This window comes from Phyllostomus discolor, chromosome 8 (genome assembly GCF_004126475.2).
Source record: "Phyllostomus discolor isolate MPI-MPIP mPhyDis1 chromosome 8, mPhyDis1.pri.v3, whole genome shotgun sequence".
NCBI classification, from domain to species: Eukaryota; Metazoa; Chordata; class Mammalia; order Chiroptera; family Phyllostomidae; genus Phyllostomus; species Phyllostomus discolor.
The window spans coordinates 83,887,624-83,902,533 of record NC_040910.2 but is presented as its reverse complement, the minus strand read 5'-3'; the positions used below and the strand labels follow the sequence as shown (position 1 = coordinate 83,902,533).

The 14,910-nt window shown below is 48.2% G+C and overlaps 2 protein-coding genes across 7 annotated transcripts in view; one reads left to right on the top strand and one right to left on the bottom strand.

Annotated features, from left to right (window-relative positions):
• SLC39A11 (solute carrier family 39 member 11) overlaps positions 1-5,007 on the bottom strand; it is a 324,919-nt gene extending 319,912 nt beyond the window's left edge. Inside the window, exon 1 of the mRNA XM_036033429.1 lies at positions 4,831-5,007. The gene's annotated coding sequence lies outside the window, so the exon portion shown is untranslated. The remainder of the gene's footprint in view (positions 1-4,830) is intronic.
• The window catches only part of COG1 (component of oligomeric golgi complex 1), a 13,351-nt gene continuing 2,830 nt past the window's right edge, over positions 4,390-14,910 (top strand). For 2 of the 6 annotated variants that reach the window (XM_036033419.1, XM_036033418.1), the window contains exons 1-10: positions 4,390-4,754; positions 7,506-7,747; positions 7,890-8,071; positions 8,209-8,379; positions 10,195-10,351; positions 10,906-11,116; positions 11,511-12,302; positions 12,824-12,970; positions 13,424-13,585; positions 14,328-14,476. In XM_036033419.1, coding sequence (XP_035889312.1) covers positions 4,440-4,754; positions 7,506-7,747; positions 7,890-8,071; positions 8,209-8,379; positions 10,195-10,351; positions 10,906-11,116; positions 11,511-12,302; positions 12,824-12,970; positions 13,424-13,585; positions 14,328-14,476 — 2,528 coding nt within the window. In that variant the 5' untranslated portion in view covers positions 4,390-4,439. The remainder of the gene's footprint in view (positions 4,755-7,505; positions 7,748-7,889; positions 8,072-8,208; positions 8,380-10,194; positions 10,352-10,905; positions 11,117-11,510; positions 12,303-12,823; positions 12,971-13,423; positions 13,586-14,327; positions 14,477-14,910) is intronic. The other 4 variants (XM_028519923.2, XM_028519924.2, XM_036033417.1 and 1 more) reach the window with 3 other exon arrangements.

Here is a 14,910-nt window from a genome sequence, read left to right as displayed (position 1 = left end):
ACACAGTAAGGACTCACACTAGGCAAGGACATGAAGTTTGGAACGTGAGCTTCGCCATCACCTGTTCGGTCAAGGTGTTGAGAAGGTGTGGAGCCCAGATGTCCAGGTCCCCTTCATCAGCTCTGATGCCAGCCTGGCTATTTGTTGAGGGCAGAGGCTCAGGTATCTGCAAACAGTGAAGTCAAATAACCACCCCTTCTACTACAAATGTCACCTCCAGTGGACACAGGCTGATAAACATTGCCATAAAGATAAGATGTCAAGACAACTGCATTAGCTCACTTTATCACATTGGCATCTCAGCCAAGAGCAAACACCAAATGTCTGAATCCCACCAGGCAGCAATGTGGAGTTCAGCCTTCCGTCGGGCCCCTGACACTCCTTTGTTGACACAGCCTGTCCTTCACCAGGTCAGACGTCCCTTTCATTTCTTCACTCTCTGGTCATTTGCTGACTGATTTCTTGTTTTCTCCCTTTCCATTTCTTCTAGCTTTGTAGAGTTCGATTTCTCATCTCAATGTTCCTGGATAATTTTGCCTTTCCATGGGTTGTCTCTTCTCCCACGTGCCCGGTCCCCATGCTGTCCTTACTCTGTGAGAACGCAGCCCTCCCTCCAGCATCGCCATCACTCTCCACGTCAAACAGTGACGTGCCCAAAACACTGCAGCCTTCCATGAAACCAGGCACTGAAATGAGTGTGGTGTGACTGAGAACTGTCTTACTGCATTGAGTATTTCAGTTCCCAGGCCATTGATGGTGAAAGACCCTTTCGCCTTTATTGGAGCATCCTTTGAGCATCTGCATGCATGTCAGCATTCACTCACTTGGCAAATATTTATAGAATTGCTCAGTTTGGGAACCAAGGCCCAGGGGGCCCTCTCCCAGATGCTAGACCGCACGTCACATACAGGTAGAGCACATGTGGTGGCTGCAAAAACCCGTGGGAAACCCTTCTATTTTAGGCACTATGCTGGCTTGGCTTCCATATTCCTATTAAAAAGTAAGAAGCCTACCCCCTCAGTGTTCAGAATGAAAATGAGAGTTCCCGTGGGCCTAGAGAAAGTGAAAATGTCAGAATATGTTCCCACTTTTGAAAGACAGCCCTCCACTAGGCATGGCCACCCCATGGACCATCTGCCTCCAGGTCAGGAAGCTGCCCCAGCTTGAGTCCCCAAACTGCCGTGCAGTTGCAGAGAACCCCCTTTAAGCAAAGGGTAAAAAGCAGTGTGGGTAGCATCTGAACATTGCTCAGAATTGTTGGCCCATCTGTCTCTTGATGTTCCAAAGTTTTCATCGAAGCCAGTAAGGTGACAAGGTAGAAAGATCAAGGATGTTGAGAGTCAGACTCATCGGGGTCCAAAGACAGGCTCAGCCATTGACCATCTAGACAGGTTGCTTGTTCCTGCTGAGCCTTGTTTTACTGATCAAATGGCTATCAGGCCACCTATGCTGCAAGATTATTGCAGCATAATTAAAGGTTATTACAGAGAGTTAAAAATAATATATGCAAAGTATCTCAGTATTGCTCAAATTTACAGCTATTATAATGGCAAAATACGTAGGTTTGATTTCAGGGACCCAGGATGATCTAAATATAATCTCTTTGACTTAACATTGTACTTTTAAAATTCTACCCTTAAAGACTTAAGATGAAAAGAAAACTTGACCTCAAGAATCACCACACTACACACATACACACACACACACACTTATCCCTAAACCAAAACAAAGTCATGGCTATAAAACTAGGAGGGGCCATTTACTCACATGCCACCCTGAGGAAAGGAGACCTTAATTCTCATCTCTGCCCCTCTGTCCCCAGTCCAGCACTCAGTCCAGCACTGACGCTGAGCTTTTTGCCCAAACCTGGTTTTCATAAGGCGAGAAAACAGAAGGCCGAAGAGGAAGGGGATGCTGCCTCTGTGTAGGGAGAATTAGAAAGGAAACAAGAGAATAAAGTCAAAGACACATTTCCCCTCCAGCTCCCAGAGCTCTTCCAGTGCCCAGGCAAGAAGGTTTGGTAACAGCCTATTATGCGCTGGGTTCTGCAGGCAGAAGAGCAACAGTGGCATCTACAGGGCGGCCAGGTGAACTTGGCTGGGGAAGTAGAGAGGAAGGTTAGGGAAAGCATTACCTTCAGAACATGCCTCACAGGGCAGACGTCAGCTGGCAAGCCTGCCTCTTCTCTACACGCCTGCAATGACAGGCATGTACACAAGTGCAAGCCACCTTAAACAGACTCGTAGGTCCCCACACCCTAACCAATGTGTCAACATTCCTGCCTCTGGCTGTTACAGAGACATCAGGCAAACTCTCATAGAGCTGGAAACTCAGGGAGTGTGTATCAGTTTAAAGTCTCTAGGGCAAGCAACCAACCCAATTGTTCAAAGAAATGAAATTTGTCAGTAAGGCATTAGATAGCTCATAGACTCTCTGGGAAATCTAGGGAATCAGGCTCAGGGGACAGACAGGAACAAAAGGAAGCTAAACCCATTCAGGACCCAGGCAAAGCATGCTGCTGGGCAGTTCTGGTGAGGGTATCATTGTGGTCACACATAGCTACCCCCCAGCCCTGGCAGCTGGGCCCTGCAGCTGCTTTCAATTTCCTGCTGCCTCAGAGAATGGATGCTACAGGTATATCTGCCACCCACGAAATCCCCACTGTCCCTGCTTCTTGACATCCCTAGCTCTCCATTTAAAGTCCTAGGTGGTTCTGTCTGATTGGCCGGTAACAGAGTAGCTCCAAGGGGAAAAGATCTTGCCACACAGAGTCAACTTCCCAAGAGCAGAAAAGAGATTCTGCAGATGCTGGGGAGCCAAAAATAGACAAGTGTCCCCTACCAGGACAACAGTGACAGGAAATTGCAGACCCACCACCAGGGAGTGTTTGTTAAGTTTGTGGTAAGTTGTGAGACAGACTAGAAAAGTAAAGAGCCAGGAATTCATAATTCTAGGTCTAAGTGCTGATTCTGTCTCTCATTAGCTAAGTGACTTGGCAGGTATAAATAAGCTTTCTGTGACATATTCTATGTCACGCATAGAATAATTATCCCTACCTGCCTTGCAGAGCTGATGTGTAGATCAGGTCATTTTGTGAACATGCTTTGGAAATTATACTATTACTGAGCAAGTCCGCTTGTCTCTCAGGGTCCCAGGTTATCCATTTGTAAAGTGAGAATATTCCCTATATTGCAGGGTTATTGTGAGCTAACCGAGAATATCATAAATGGCTTGTATACAGTCTGAAATTCTTTGATGTCTGCGATTTGCATCAAAACTATGGAAGTGGTGGGAGAGAAAGGAAGTGGACAGCAATATAAATAAGCAATATAATATATAAATATATTATAAGCAATATAAATATATTATAAGCAATATAAATAACCGGAGTTATAATACCTCAATGGTGGATACATTATACCACTCTCTCTACATTAGTATAAAAACTTCAATCAATTTTTTTTGTTGTTAAATAAAGTGTCTTGTAAAAACCTAGAAGAAACAGCCCACGCTATTCAAATTTTACTATTGAGTTCGGGTAAGGCGTCACCCCCACCATCGCCACCCTCACCCCTCAGGCGTTGTTTTTTCAGGATTGCGGTCTTTCCTCTCTCCTCCCCGGACTGGTGCCAATACAAGCTGTATCAGGGAAAACATTTTCACTGCCAAACCACTGGTTTGAAATTCAAACGAACCCCCGAGTAAACTAACCCAGAGTACTAATCAATCGGAGAAAAGCAAGCGAAACGAACGCGCACACACACCTTGTGGAGCGCAGCCTGCCCCAGCGCTCCGTTCTGATTCAGAACAATTGTGAAATTACTCTTTCCAATGAACAAAAATGGACCCAAACTTCTCGTTTCCTGACATTGCATTCGCCTAAGGACCACTGAAAATCAAGAATAACAGAGACGCCACAGAAGGCTGCATGTCACGTGCCCGCAGGTAGCGCGTATTCGAGTTGAATCCTAGCCGCAGTCCAGCTCAGGGGTCAGCCAGCGACTTTCCGCGGCTGGAGAATTCCGAAGGTACGGGAACCTATCGAAAGTGTCATCCCCTCGTAGCAGCGGCTAGACCACTGTCCGGGGTTCTGATTGGTCTAGGAAGGGCCACGAGCATCCTGTAGAGTATTTACAATCAGCCGGCGGGAGCTTGATTACGATAATTAATTCCCACAAGGAAAGGCTCCACCTGCGCGGAGAAGAGCTTCACATGCCCGGGAGGCTGGCCGGGCAGACTATTAGATCGCCTTAGCGATCTAATTTAACCACATGGTCTTCCTATTTTAAAATGCCGCGCCAGGGGTCAGCTGTCCACCGTCCGCAGGGAGCAAGCCAGGCTAGCAGCGGGGCGGAACTACTTCCGCCCCTAACCAAGATGGCATCCCCGCGGCGGGGCCGCAGGACGGAAGTGACCTGTAGGGTGGCTGACGGGCCACCATGGCGGCCACCGCCACCTCCTCCGCGCTGAAGCGGCTGGATCTGCGCGACCCCACGGCGCTTTTCGAGACACACGGAACAGAAGAGATCCGAGGGCTGGAGCGCCAGGTCCGGGCCGAGATTGAGCACAAGAAAGAGGAGCTGCGGCAGATGGTGGGCGAGCGGTACCGCGATCTGATCGAGGCGGCCGACACCATCGGCCAGATGCGCCGCTGCGCGGAGGGGCTGGTGGACGCCGTGCAGGCCACCGACCAGTACTGCGCTCGTCTCCGCCAAGCGGGCTCGGCTACGACCCGGCCGCCGCGAGACCCGCAGGTCAGTCCGAACCCAGGAGCTCCGCCCCACAACCATTCCCTCCCGCAGGTTCTTCCCGCCCGTACCGCTTCCTCACCTGCATTTGGGAGGAAACTGCCAAATGCAGCTCCTCTGCCTAGGGGATGCGCACGGCGGTCCTTCACCTGGCTGCTGATCCGTCCCCCAAATCATTCGACCCTTTCTTCAGGAGCCATCCCTGACTTCCAGGCCTTGATTCCCTCACCTCACTCTTGGATTCCCTGAGCTTTCACGTCCGACGTTAGAGGAAAACGCCAGGGGTCTCCCTTGCCCGACAGCTCAGTTTGTTGCCTAGCTGACATTTCCTGGCGTTAATCTTAGAACAGATTTCTCCTTTGACACCGTGACCCCAGCCCCCCAGTCTTTCATTCCTCATCCCAGTCTTCCTCCACCTCCACCCCATTCCCAAGAATAACGTCCACAACGCCAAATAGCTATTCCACCCGTTGTTGGAGGATCATACCAGCGTCAGGCCATCACCTTTTCAAAATATATATTTTATTTATTTATTTTTAGAGAGAGGAGAAGGGAGGGAGAGAAATAATATGTGAGAGATTCAGCCACCGGTTGCCTCTCACCCCCCCGCCCCATGAAGACCTGGCCGGCAACCCAGACGTGTGCTCTGACTGGGAATCCAACTGGTGACCTTTCAATTCGCAGGCCAAGCTCAGTCCTCTGAGCCACACCAGCCAGGGCCAAGCCATCACCTTTTGATAGCAGAACATTTTCACTGTAGAGAACTACGACTATTCAAATCATGTTGTCCCAAGCATTCTTCTCCCCCACAGCATTTTGTGTTCCTAAAGAGCATTGACTTGGGGACAATGACATAGTGAAAGGGGTTGGAGGGCAAGAAAGGTAAACAAGGAATTTGTTCTTAGCAACCTGGGGGAACAACCTTATAGCTTCATGCAAAGTGAAATTGCAAAAGTACAATTTAGGTCATTTTGTACTTTTTTAATACAGCTTGGGTTTTAGAGAAACTCAGGTCAGTAGGCTGGGCTCACACAATAGAACCATAGAAGACTAGAAATTGCTACTTTTTCAGACGAGCAGCCTCATCCCTCTGTAAGCCGTGCATGCAGTACATGGTGCCCTTACATGGCCAGCCTTTGCTGTAACTCAGTCATGCTCCAAGATTTATTTTTCAAGGCGCAAAGACACAGAAGGCCCCAGTCCCTGCTCTGACAGAGCTTACAATCTAGTTGGGGAATTAAATCCATGGAAAGCTGATAGGAAAAATATAAGTAATCTACAAGAGCAGTAGAAAACATTTTAGGATAATGCGGTTGGTTCCCAAAATAATTGTGCACATTTACCGTAAGATTTCTAAAGGAAGTCTCTTCAGACTTGGGTCCTTCTCAGTAAAGAGGGGCCTTAAGAACAATGAGTCTTGGAATTTGGGTCTGAAATATGTAAAGACGATTAAAAACTGGTAATTAATTTGATTAAGGCAGAGTTTCTCCACCTTGGTGCTATTGACATTTGGGGCTGGGTCATTCTTTGAGGTAGCAGCTGTCCTGTGCATTGCACGATGTTTAAAAACATTCCTGGCCTTGTCCACTAGATGCCCATAGCACCCTCCCCACTCCCCCACTCCCCCACTGTGATAATCAAAAATGTCTCCACATACTGCCAGATGTTCCGTGGGAGATGAAATCACCCCTCTACCCCACACATGGAAACCTGGAAGAGTGTAATGGAAAACAGGAACCCCCTGACCACCAGGCTGAGCTGATACTAAGCAGTGAGGAGCCTCTTAGAACCAAGCAAAGATGATATCTAAGTAACCTTTGAAGAAAGTAAATTTGACAGCAAAAGAAAAGGATAGATGAGAGGGAGTAGTGAATGACCACAACACAATCGAAATGTTTTTGGATGAATCTAAGTGGGAGATGATGATGACCTGCATTAGAATCACAGAAGGGGTAACAGAACCTTAAATAATAGAGCTATCTAGAGAAACTATCAGAAGGACAAAAGCTTCCTGGGAATTTAGCAGTAGAGTGGTGGTATGTGCTAGGGTAGATAGGGAGGAGATGGCTAAGATTTTTGTTAAGGAGATGAATTTAGTTTTAAGGATTCAGATTATGGAGTGGTAGTGAAATTTACCAGGCAGCAGCAGAAAAGGCCGGGCTGGGATTCAGGGGAGTGGCGAGGACTGAGAATAAAGATGTGGCAGTAGTGGTCTGCTTAGTGGTGGTGCTTAAGCGAAGAGAGTCCTGAAGTGACAGGACAGACAGCCTGAGAAGAGTGGAGGACGGAACCAGGTGAAGATTTGGTGGCAAGCTGATGAAAAGGGACAGCCAGCAAGGAAGTCTGTGATGCACTTGAAGAAGCAGGAGAAAATGTGGGAAGGCTGAACATTAGTGGAGTGGCTTAACAGGGAAGGAGAAAGCTCACTCGAAGGGTTCCGTGGGGTTCCATAGGTCTCCATGCTATTGAGACATCACAGGATCACTGATAACCAGACTCTGAGATGACCAGATTAAGTCTGCCTCTCCATGGGACTGAGCCGAGGTGCACCAGTAGGTAGGAAAAGCCAGCGGGATTGTACACCACTCCTGACTCCAGCAATTCTACGGCACCACACTTCGATGCCCAGCTGAATGGCACTGAATTAGGCTGAATAAAAGCTTTGAACCCTAAAATGCCCCCACCCTTCCCCCCAGGCCTGCCAAACACTGACCTTGTCTGCATTTGTTCTTCTGACGTGTGTGCCTTTGCCTGTAGCCACAGCCATCCCAGCAGAAGTTCTACAGCATGGCTGCCCAGATCAAACTCCTCTTAGAAATCCCTGAGAAGATCTGGAGCGCGATGGAGGCCTCTCAGTATCTCCACGCCACACAGCTCTACCTGCTCTGCTGCCACCTGCACAGCCTGCTCCAGTTGGATTCTTCTGGCTCCCGATACAGCCCCGTCCTCTCCCGATTCCCCATACTCATCCGGCAGGTGGCAGCAGCCAGCCACTTCCGGTAAGTGGATCCAGCATAGAGATCTCTGATGAGGGCCATGCTTCACCACTACAGTTTTTTATGGAGGATGTCTTCTTTCCTGATGCACCGTGGCTCTTCTCCAAGGATGTAAAAAATTCCTTGGTGACCTTTGTCATTCTAGGTCAACCATTCTGCATGAAAGCAAGATGCTGCTCAAATGCCAAGCCGTGTCGGACCAAGCTGTAGCTGAGGCCCTGTGCTCTATAATGCTCTTAGAAGAGAGTTCTCCTCGCCAAGCCCTGACAGACTTCCTGTTGGCCAGAAAGGCAGCTATTCAGAAACTTCTCAACCAGCCGCACCATGGTGGGTGTGGCTTCTTTCCAAAATTTGGTCCAGAAACATGGGAATGGAGAAGGCTGAGCTGAGGGAGACTGAAGCATCCAGTTTTATTTTAACCTTTGCTGAAGGAAATTGTGTAAAAGGCTGGCTTCTTCTCATAGGTGCTGGCATCAAGGCTCAGATTTGCTCGATAGTGGAGTTGCTGGCCACCACTTTGAACCAAGCTCATGCTCTTTTCTACACTTTACCAGAAGGTCTGCTGCCAGATCCCTCCCTGCCATGTGGCTTGCTCTTCTCAACTCTAGAGACCATCACAGGGCAGCATCCTACCGGTAAGCTCCTAGCCAACCTTGTTTATTTTCTGGTTCATTCAGCTGATTTTTGTTAAGCATCTACCATCTGTCGGCTACTATGCTAGGCTCTGGGGATGCAGTAGTGAACTGGACAAATATGGACTGCACCTTCATAGAAGTTACAGTCTTGTGGTAGAGGCAGACCTTGAACTCAAATATACACATACCTGTTTAACATCAGCATTGGCCATTACCCTAAAGGTGAAGTACAGGTTAGCCTGGGAGCATTGAATGGAAGGACCTCACCAATGTTATTTTCACTGAAGAAATGATACTTAAACTGAAACCTAACAGCTGAGTAAGACTTAGGTGAAGAAGGCAAGGAAGAGAGTTCCAGGCAAAGGGAAGAGAATATCCAGAGGCCCAGAGGATATTAGGATATTTGAGGAACTGAAAGAGAGCAGGTCAGTTTAAGGGGTGTTGAGTGATGCTGGGAAGAACAGCATGAGACGAGATGTGGCCAGGCTATCAGATGTGACGGGGTAATACAGAGCTATGTGGGCCACGCTGGGCAGCTTGGACTTTATCCAGAAGACAATGGAGAGCCTTCTAGGACCTTCCAGCATACGTTCCCATGCATCTTGTAGTTTTATTTGGTAGGATTTCTCCCACTTGGAATTAAATGCAATTGGCTTTTATATGGCAGTGGATCCCCATGGGGTTGGAGTGGATGCTGAGAGCTTACTTAGAGGCTGTCATTGTGACCCAGGTGACAGATGATGGGGAAGTAGAGAATGGAGCTAACTAGGCAACTCAATCATCTGTTTAGGAGATGATTTGGTGATGGATTGACTGTGCAGGGGTGGAAGGGAGGTGTCAGATGACGAGTTCACTCTTTAAAGTACTGCACTGGGGATGACTGACACCTTGGAATGGGAATGTGAGTGGGCAGGCAATTGTGGGTCCAGAACAGAGCCAGACCTCTGGCTGGAGACACACATCAGTGGCACTCTGCATATGGCTGTTGTTTAAAGCCACAGGGATAGGTGACATCATCAGTAAGAAAAGAGGATGACAGAGGACGTGTCTCAGCAAACTCGAGAACTCATAAGTCAGATGGAGGAGACAGCCAAAGATAGGAGAGAAACAGGTGGAATGTGGTGACAGTCATGTGGTCATTTTCAGAGATGTGTGTTATAGTCTCACTCCCGGCTTACTTTACCTTTCAACTAGGGTACCATTTCCTTAGGCCTTGGTCTCCGTCCGGGTACTTACACTTAGTACATTTTCCCTCCTCTGAAAGGTGGTCATTGGTTACTTCATCATGTGTGGCATTGGGAGACAAGGGCAAGGGACCTCAGAAGGACCCATTCAAACTCCAGAGGGTGCTTGCACACAGAATACCATGAGTGGGCCTCCCAGAGTCGCACAGCGTGGCTTGTGCCCTTCTGGAGAGGTCACCTCTGAAGAGCTACAACAACTCACTCACTAAGCAAGACGGGTGGTCATCGAGTCTTCCCGTAGATCTTCAGGGGAGGTAGGAAGATGGTGAGGAGAGGGAAACATCACCTGTTTTTTGACAACTTAAGTTCTACTTTGCAAATGTCAAGGACTGTGCACACCCAGGTCTCCTTTCTCTCTTTTCCCCATTCCTTTCCTCGCTTTCCTTGCCTTCTTCTCAGCCAATAGGATGATCAGAGTCGGAGGGAAGCTGCCAGCTCCCTGATGCCGGAGGCCCTGGACATACTCCATACTTGCTTTTCCCCCCTCTTTTAGGGCTCCAGCCTGGTCCATATTTTTAATATGCTATTCGGAGGGTGGCCCCGATTCCTTCTCACGTGGCCTTCTCTTTAGAAAAGGGCATTGGTGTTCTACAAGAAGAGATGAAGCTCTGCAGCTGGTTCAAACACCTGCCAGCATCCATTGTGGAGTTCCAGCCGGCTCTCCGGACCCTCGCACATCCCATCAGCCAGGAGTACCTGACAGACACGCTGCAGAAATGGATCCACATGTAAGTAGCCAGAACTTTCCCGAGGCCGACAGGTACCACCCAGGCAGGCCTGTTTGTGGCCATACAAAGGCCAGTGACGAATGGGGGACAAGTCTGATCTCCAGGATGATACTGTACACACTGCCCACTAGGTCATATCAGCGGCTCACTCAGCCACCTGTCACTACCTTTATGGCAGATTAGCCCCCACTGTAGGAAAACCAAAAAGGAATTTGTCTTTCAAAACCCTATATAGAGGATTTTAAATTCTCTTATGTAACATGAGTTTTGCCACTCCTAGGCTCTTATTTAGCGCATTGGATTTTGAGGCCATTCTATGGGGATTTCTGGATAACTCAGAGAAGCAAGGGTGGGCCTGGTGAATGGACTATAGGCTCTCCCTTCCAATCCAGCTAGAAACGCTGTGTTTATACATGTTTTTAACTGCTCTGAGGTGAGTAGATTTATGTGTTGGGACCCACATAAGAGGTTTTCAAATGGAGACCTGCTCTTTTCTCAATAAAGGTGTGGGTCCATGAATCTAATGAGGCCAAGGAAAATGATTTTTGTTGCAGGTGCAATGAAGACATTAAAAACGGAATCACCAACCTCCTTATGTTCGTGAAGAGCATGAAAGGCCTGGCAGGCATCCGGGATGCCGTGTGGGAATTACTTACCAACGAGTCCACCAATCACAGCTGGGATGTGGTATGCCGGCGGCTTCTGGAGAAGCCATTCTTGTTCTGGGAGGATTTGATGCAGCAGCTGTTCCTTGACCGATTACAGGTAACGTGGTCAGTCACATGGTCCATCTGTCTGTTTTGGCCAATCTTAGTGTGATCTTCTGACTGTCTGGGTTGACACCTATCACTTCCTAAGTGTGTTCTTTGCCTGATGACTTACTCCAGGGAACCCCAAAGCATACCTTCCAGAGGTGTCTCTCCTGGAGATGAACAGAGATCCAGAATGTGGTGCTGCAAAGGAGACCAGGCCTCTGTCCAGTGGTTGGGATCATGTCCATGTCCTTCAAGGATGACTTTGTCCTCTGCAAACATCCTGTCCTCTTTCTGAGCCTAGAGGAGCACATTCTGAATGCTGGGATAGACAGTCATTTGGTGCTCTTGCTTTGAGACTTCCTGAGAGGAACTGTGACTAGAGCTCTTTTCTCATTCTCTTCTAGACATTGACAAAAGAGGGCTTTGACTCCATCTCCACTAGCTCCAGAGAGCTCCTCATTTCCGCTCTGCAGGAGCTTGAGAGCAGCACCGGCAAGTCCACTTCAAACAAGCACATCCACTTTGAGCATAACATGGCTCTCTTCCTCTGGTCCGAGAGTCCCAGTGACCTGCCTTCCGATGCTGCCTGGGTCAACGTGGCAAACCGGGATCAGTTTGCTAGCAGTGGGCTCTCCATGAAAGCTCAAGCTGTCAGCCCTTGTGTCCAGAACTTCTGTGCTGCCCTAGATTCTAAACTGAAGGTTAAATTGGATGATCTCCTTGCTTACCTTCCCTCCGATGACTCGTCACTGTCCAAGGAGGTCTCCCCCATACAAGCCAAGAGCTGTGCCTTTGACAGGTATGCGGATGCTGAAACTGTGCAGGAGATGCTCCGGATTCACTCGGTGGCCTGCATCAAGCACATCATGGACTGCATCCGGGCAGAGCTGCAGAGCATCGAAGAAGTTGTGCAAGGCCAGCAGGATGCCCTCAGCGGGGTCAAGCTGCATGCAGCCCTTTTCATGGCGAGACTCTGCCAGTCACTGGGAGAACTGTGTCCTCACCTGAAGCAGTGCATCTTGGGAAAATCTGGGAGCTCTGAAAAACCAGCAAGAGATTCTAAGGCTCTGAAAAAACAGGGGAAGGGGAAAGCGCAGAAAGTCCTGCCTACACAGGCCCAGTGGCAGGAGGTTAAGGAACTCCTCCTGCAGCAGAGTGTGATGGGCTACCGGGTCTGGAGCTCAGCAGTCGTGAAGGTGAGTGATGTTGCACGTGTTTTTTCCATGCTCACTGGAAAAAACTTCCTCTTCATTTGGTCTCCCTTTTGTCATGGTCCAGTCTTGCCAACCTTGGTAAGATTTTTTAATATAAGGGAATAACAATTCTTATTTCATGTCATTACTTTCACTTATTGCTGCCACATGGAGCAAATGTCAAAACTCTTCCATTCATTTCTAGCTGGAATTTTATAGACAGAAACACTGGACTTTTTCCCTTCCATCTGATGAGAAAGACACTCTTTTCTGGATAGGGGTCTATATTTCCTGCACCTCAACCTAAATATCATATTCTCTACTGGTGTCTTATTTGTAGAGTAGTTAGCAACAAAATTCTCATTGCCTGTGTCAGTAACTTGCCAAAGGAAGCATGATGATTGCCACTTGCCATCCCACACGTGACCTAAGCATGGAGGCTGGTTTCAAGATTACTGTAGTAATTAGAGACAAACTTGACAGGATCTGAGTTGCCTCTGTGGGTATTTGCCTTTTATTACCAGGTTTTGGCTCATGGCTTCGCCCAGGCACTGCTTTTAGATGATGCTGGCTCAGTCCTGGCCATGGCTACCAACTGGGATGAACTAGAAATTCAGGAGGAAGCAGAGTCTGGCAGCAGCATCACATCCAAGATCAGACTCCCTATCCAGGTAAGCCAGTGCCCCACCTGCTCTGGGGAAAGGAAAAAAGATTTTAGAAAATCATTAACTGACAGCTTCTAAGGAAGAGCTGCAAGGAATATTTATAACTTTGCTGGTGAGGGGTTTCGGGGGAGGGCAAAGTGGATGTAGGGCCAAGTAAATAGACTGTTCGAGGAGTCGGTTAATGATTCTTTCCTTTTGCAGCACGGGCCCTGGGCTAGTTAGAGAACCACTTACCCTAAAGTGAACATAGCAACATCAAACAGTGCCAACAGCCAGGTCAACCCCAGGCCACCAGGGGAATGACAGCAAATGTCACACTTATCTGTTAACTGGTCTGTGAGAGGGGCTGATTGGAGAGGTCAAGGTCTTGGCATATAAGCCAAGATAAATACACCCGTCTTTACCGCGTCCCATTTAATTGGTGCATGTTGGCGACTCGACACTCCTTTGTTCCTTTAGCCGTCCTGGTATGTACAGTCCTTCCTGTTCAGCTTGTGCCAGGAAATTAATCGGGTTGGAGGCCATGCCCTGCCCAAGGTGACGCTGCAAGAGATGCTGAAAAGCTGTATGGTTCAAGTAGTAGCTGCCTATGAGAAACTCTCTGGAGAAAACCAGATGAAGGTAGGTGTTTTAAGTTTTCTCCATTAAAAACTGAAATAAAACCTTCCCTTCACTTTCCTTGGGTTCGGGCAGTGCACATCCAGGGTTAAGGGTCACTGAGCCCAGTCTATTTAGGTGGCTTCCAACACTGTGAGTTTAATTACACCCATTCTCAGGGGTCAGGCAGGTCTTCATGAAAAGGCCATCCAGTACCTCGGGAGGAAGAAAGCCTCAGAGTAACCAAGGTCCACTGCCCCACGCTCACGGGGCTTGGGGCAAACCATTAACATCGGGGTTAAATATGGTCACGTTAACTGCTTGGGGCACCTGGAAGGGTTGGAAGGATTCCAAAGCACAACCTGTGGCACACAAGGCATGTTTTTAAAGGAGTTCTGGTCTCCCAACCCTCTGCTCCCGGCTCACTGGCTATGAAGCATTCTGCTCTTGCTGTGCGCTCCTCTTTAGTAATGTTTTTAGGACAGAACCACCTCCCGACTCAAGAAAGAATTCAGGGAAAGAATTCTCTTCACAATGCCTTTAAAATGACCATCTCCAGCACCCAAAACCTTTTTGTCAGGGCCCGGGGGTCTCCTCCTGGCTGTTGGGGTTTTTCGTTTTCAGACCAACTTTCTAACCTGTTGTGTTGTTGAGATTGAAATGGCCACACGGGTATAAAAAGCCTCTGCTTCTGAAATAAGCTGTAACTCAACCAAAACAGGAAGCTATTTATTATGCTCATACAGTCATCTCCCTTAATGGGTGGGGACGGGGAATTCATTTGCAGAAAGAAGGTGCATTTCCAATGACCCAGAATCGGGCACTGCAGCTGCTTTATGATCTGCGTTATCTCAACATTGTTCTGGCAGCCAAGGGTGAAGAGGTGAAAAGTGGTCGCAGCAAACAGGACTCCAGGTATCCTCACCCACCCTTTCCTACCACTCTCCCAATACAGCCTCTTCCAAATGCAAACAGCCCCTTTCCTGGGGAGCCACCTAAGAGTGAGCCTTATTACATATCAGTTGTGTTTGTTTTAAATAGTAAGTGCTCATATTACCTGCAGGATAAATAATGACCACCTGCTGGATGAATTCCATGCTCCAGTGTAGTAAGTGGACTCTCATTCCTCTTTCTTGTGAGTCAGCCTACCAACTGCTGGGTATAATTTGAGCCTCTCGAGTACCCTCCATAAAAACATGGGGAAAGAATGGACCCAACTTAAGACATCACAGTCGGCTTAAAACTGAGGATTACTTAAGCACAATGATCAGTGACTAGTGGTACTAAGCCAGCAATTAAGGAGAATAAGTCCAGTTCCAGGATTTCTACAGCACTCAAATCTCAGAAGA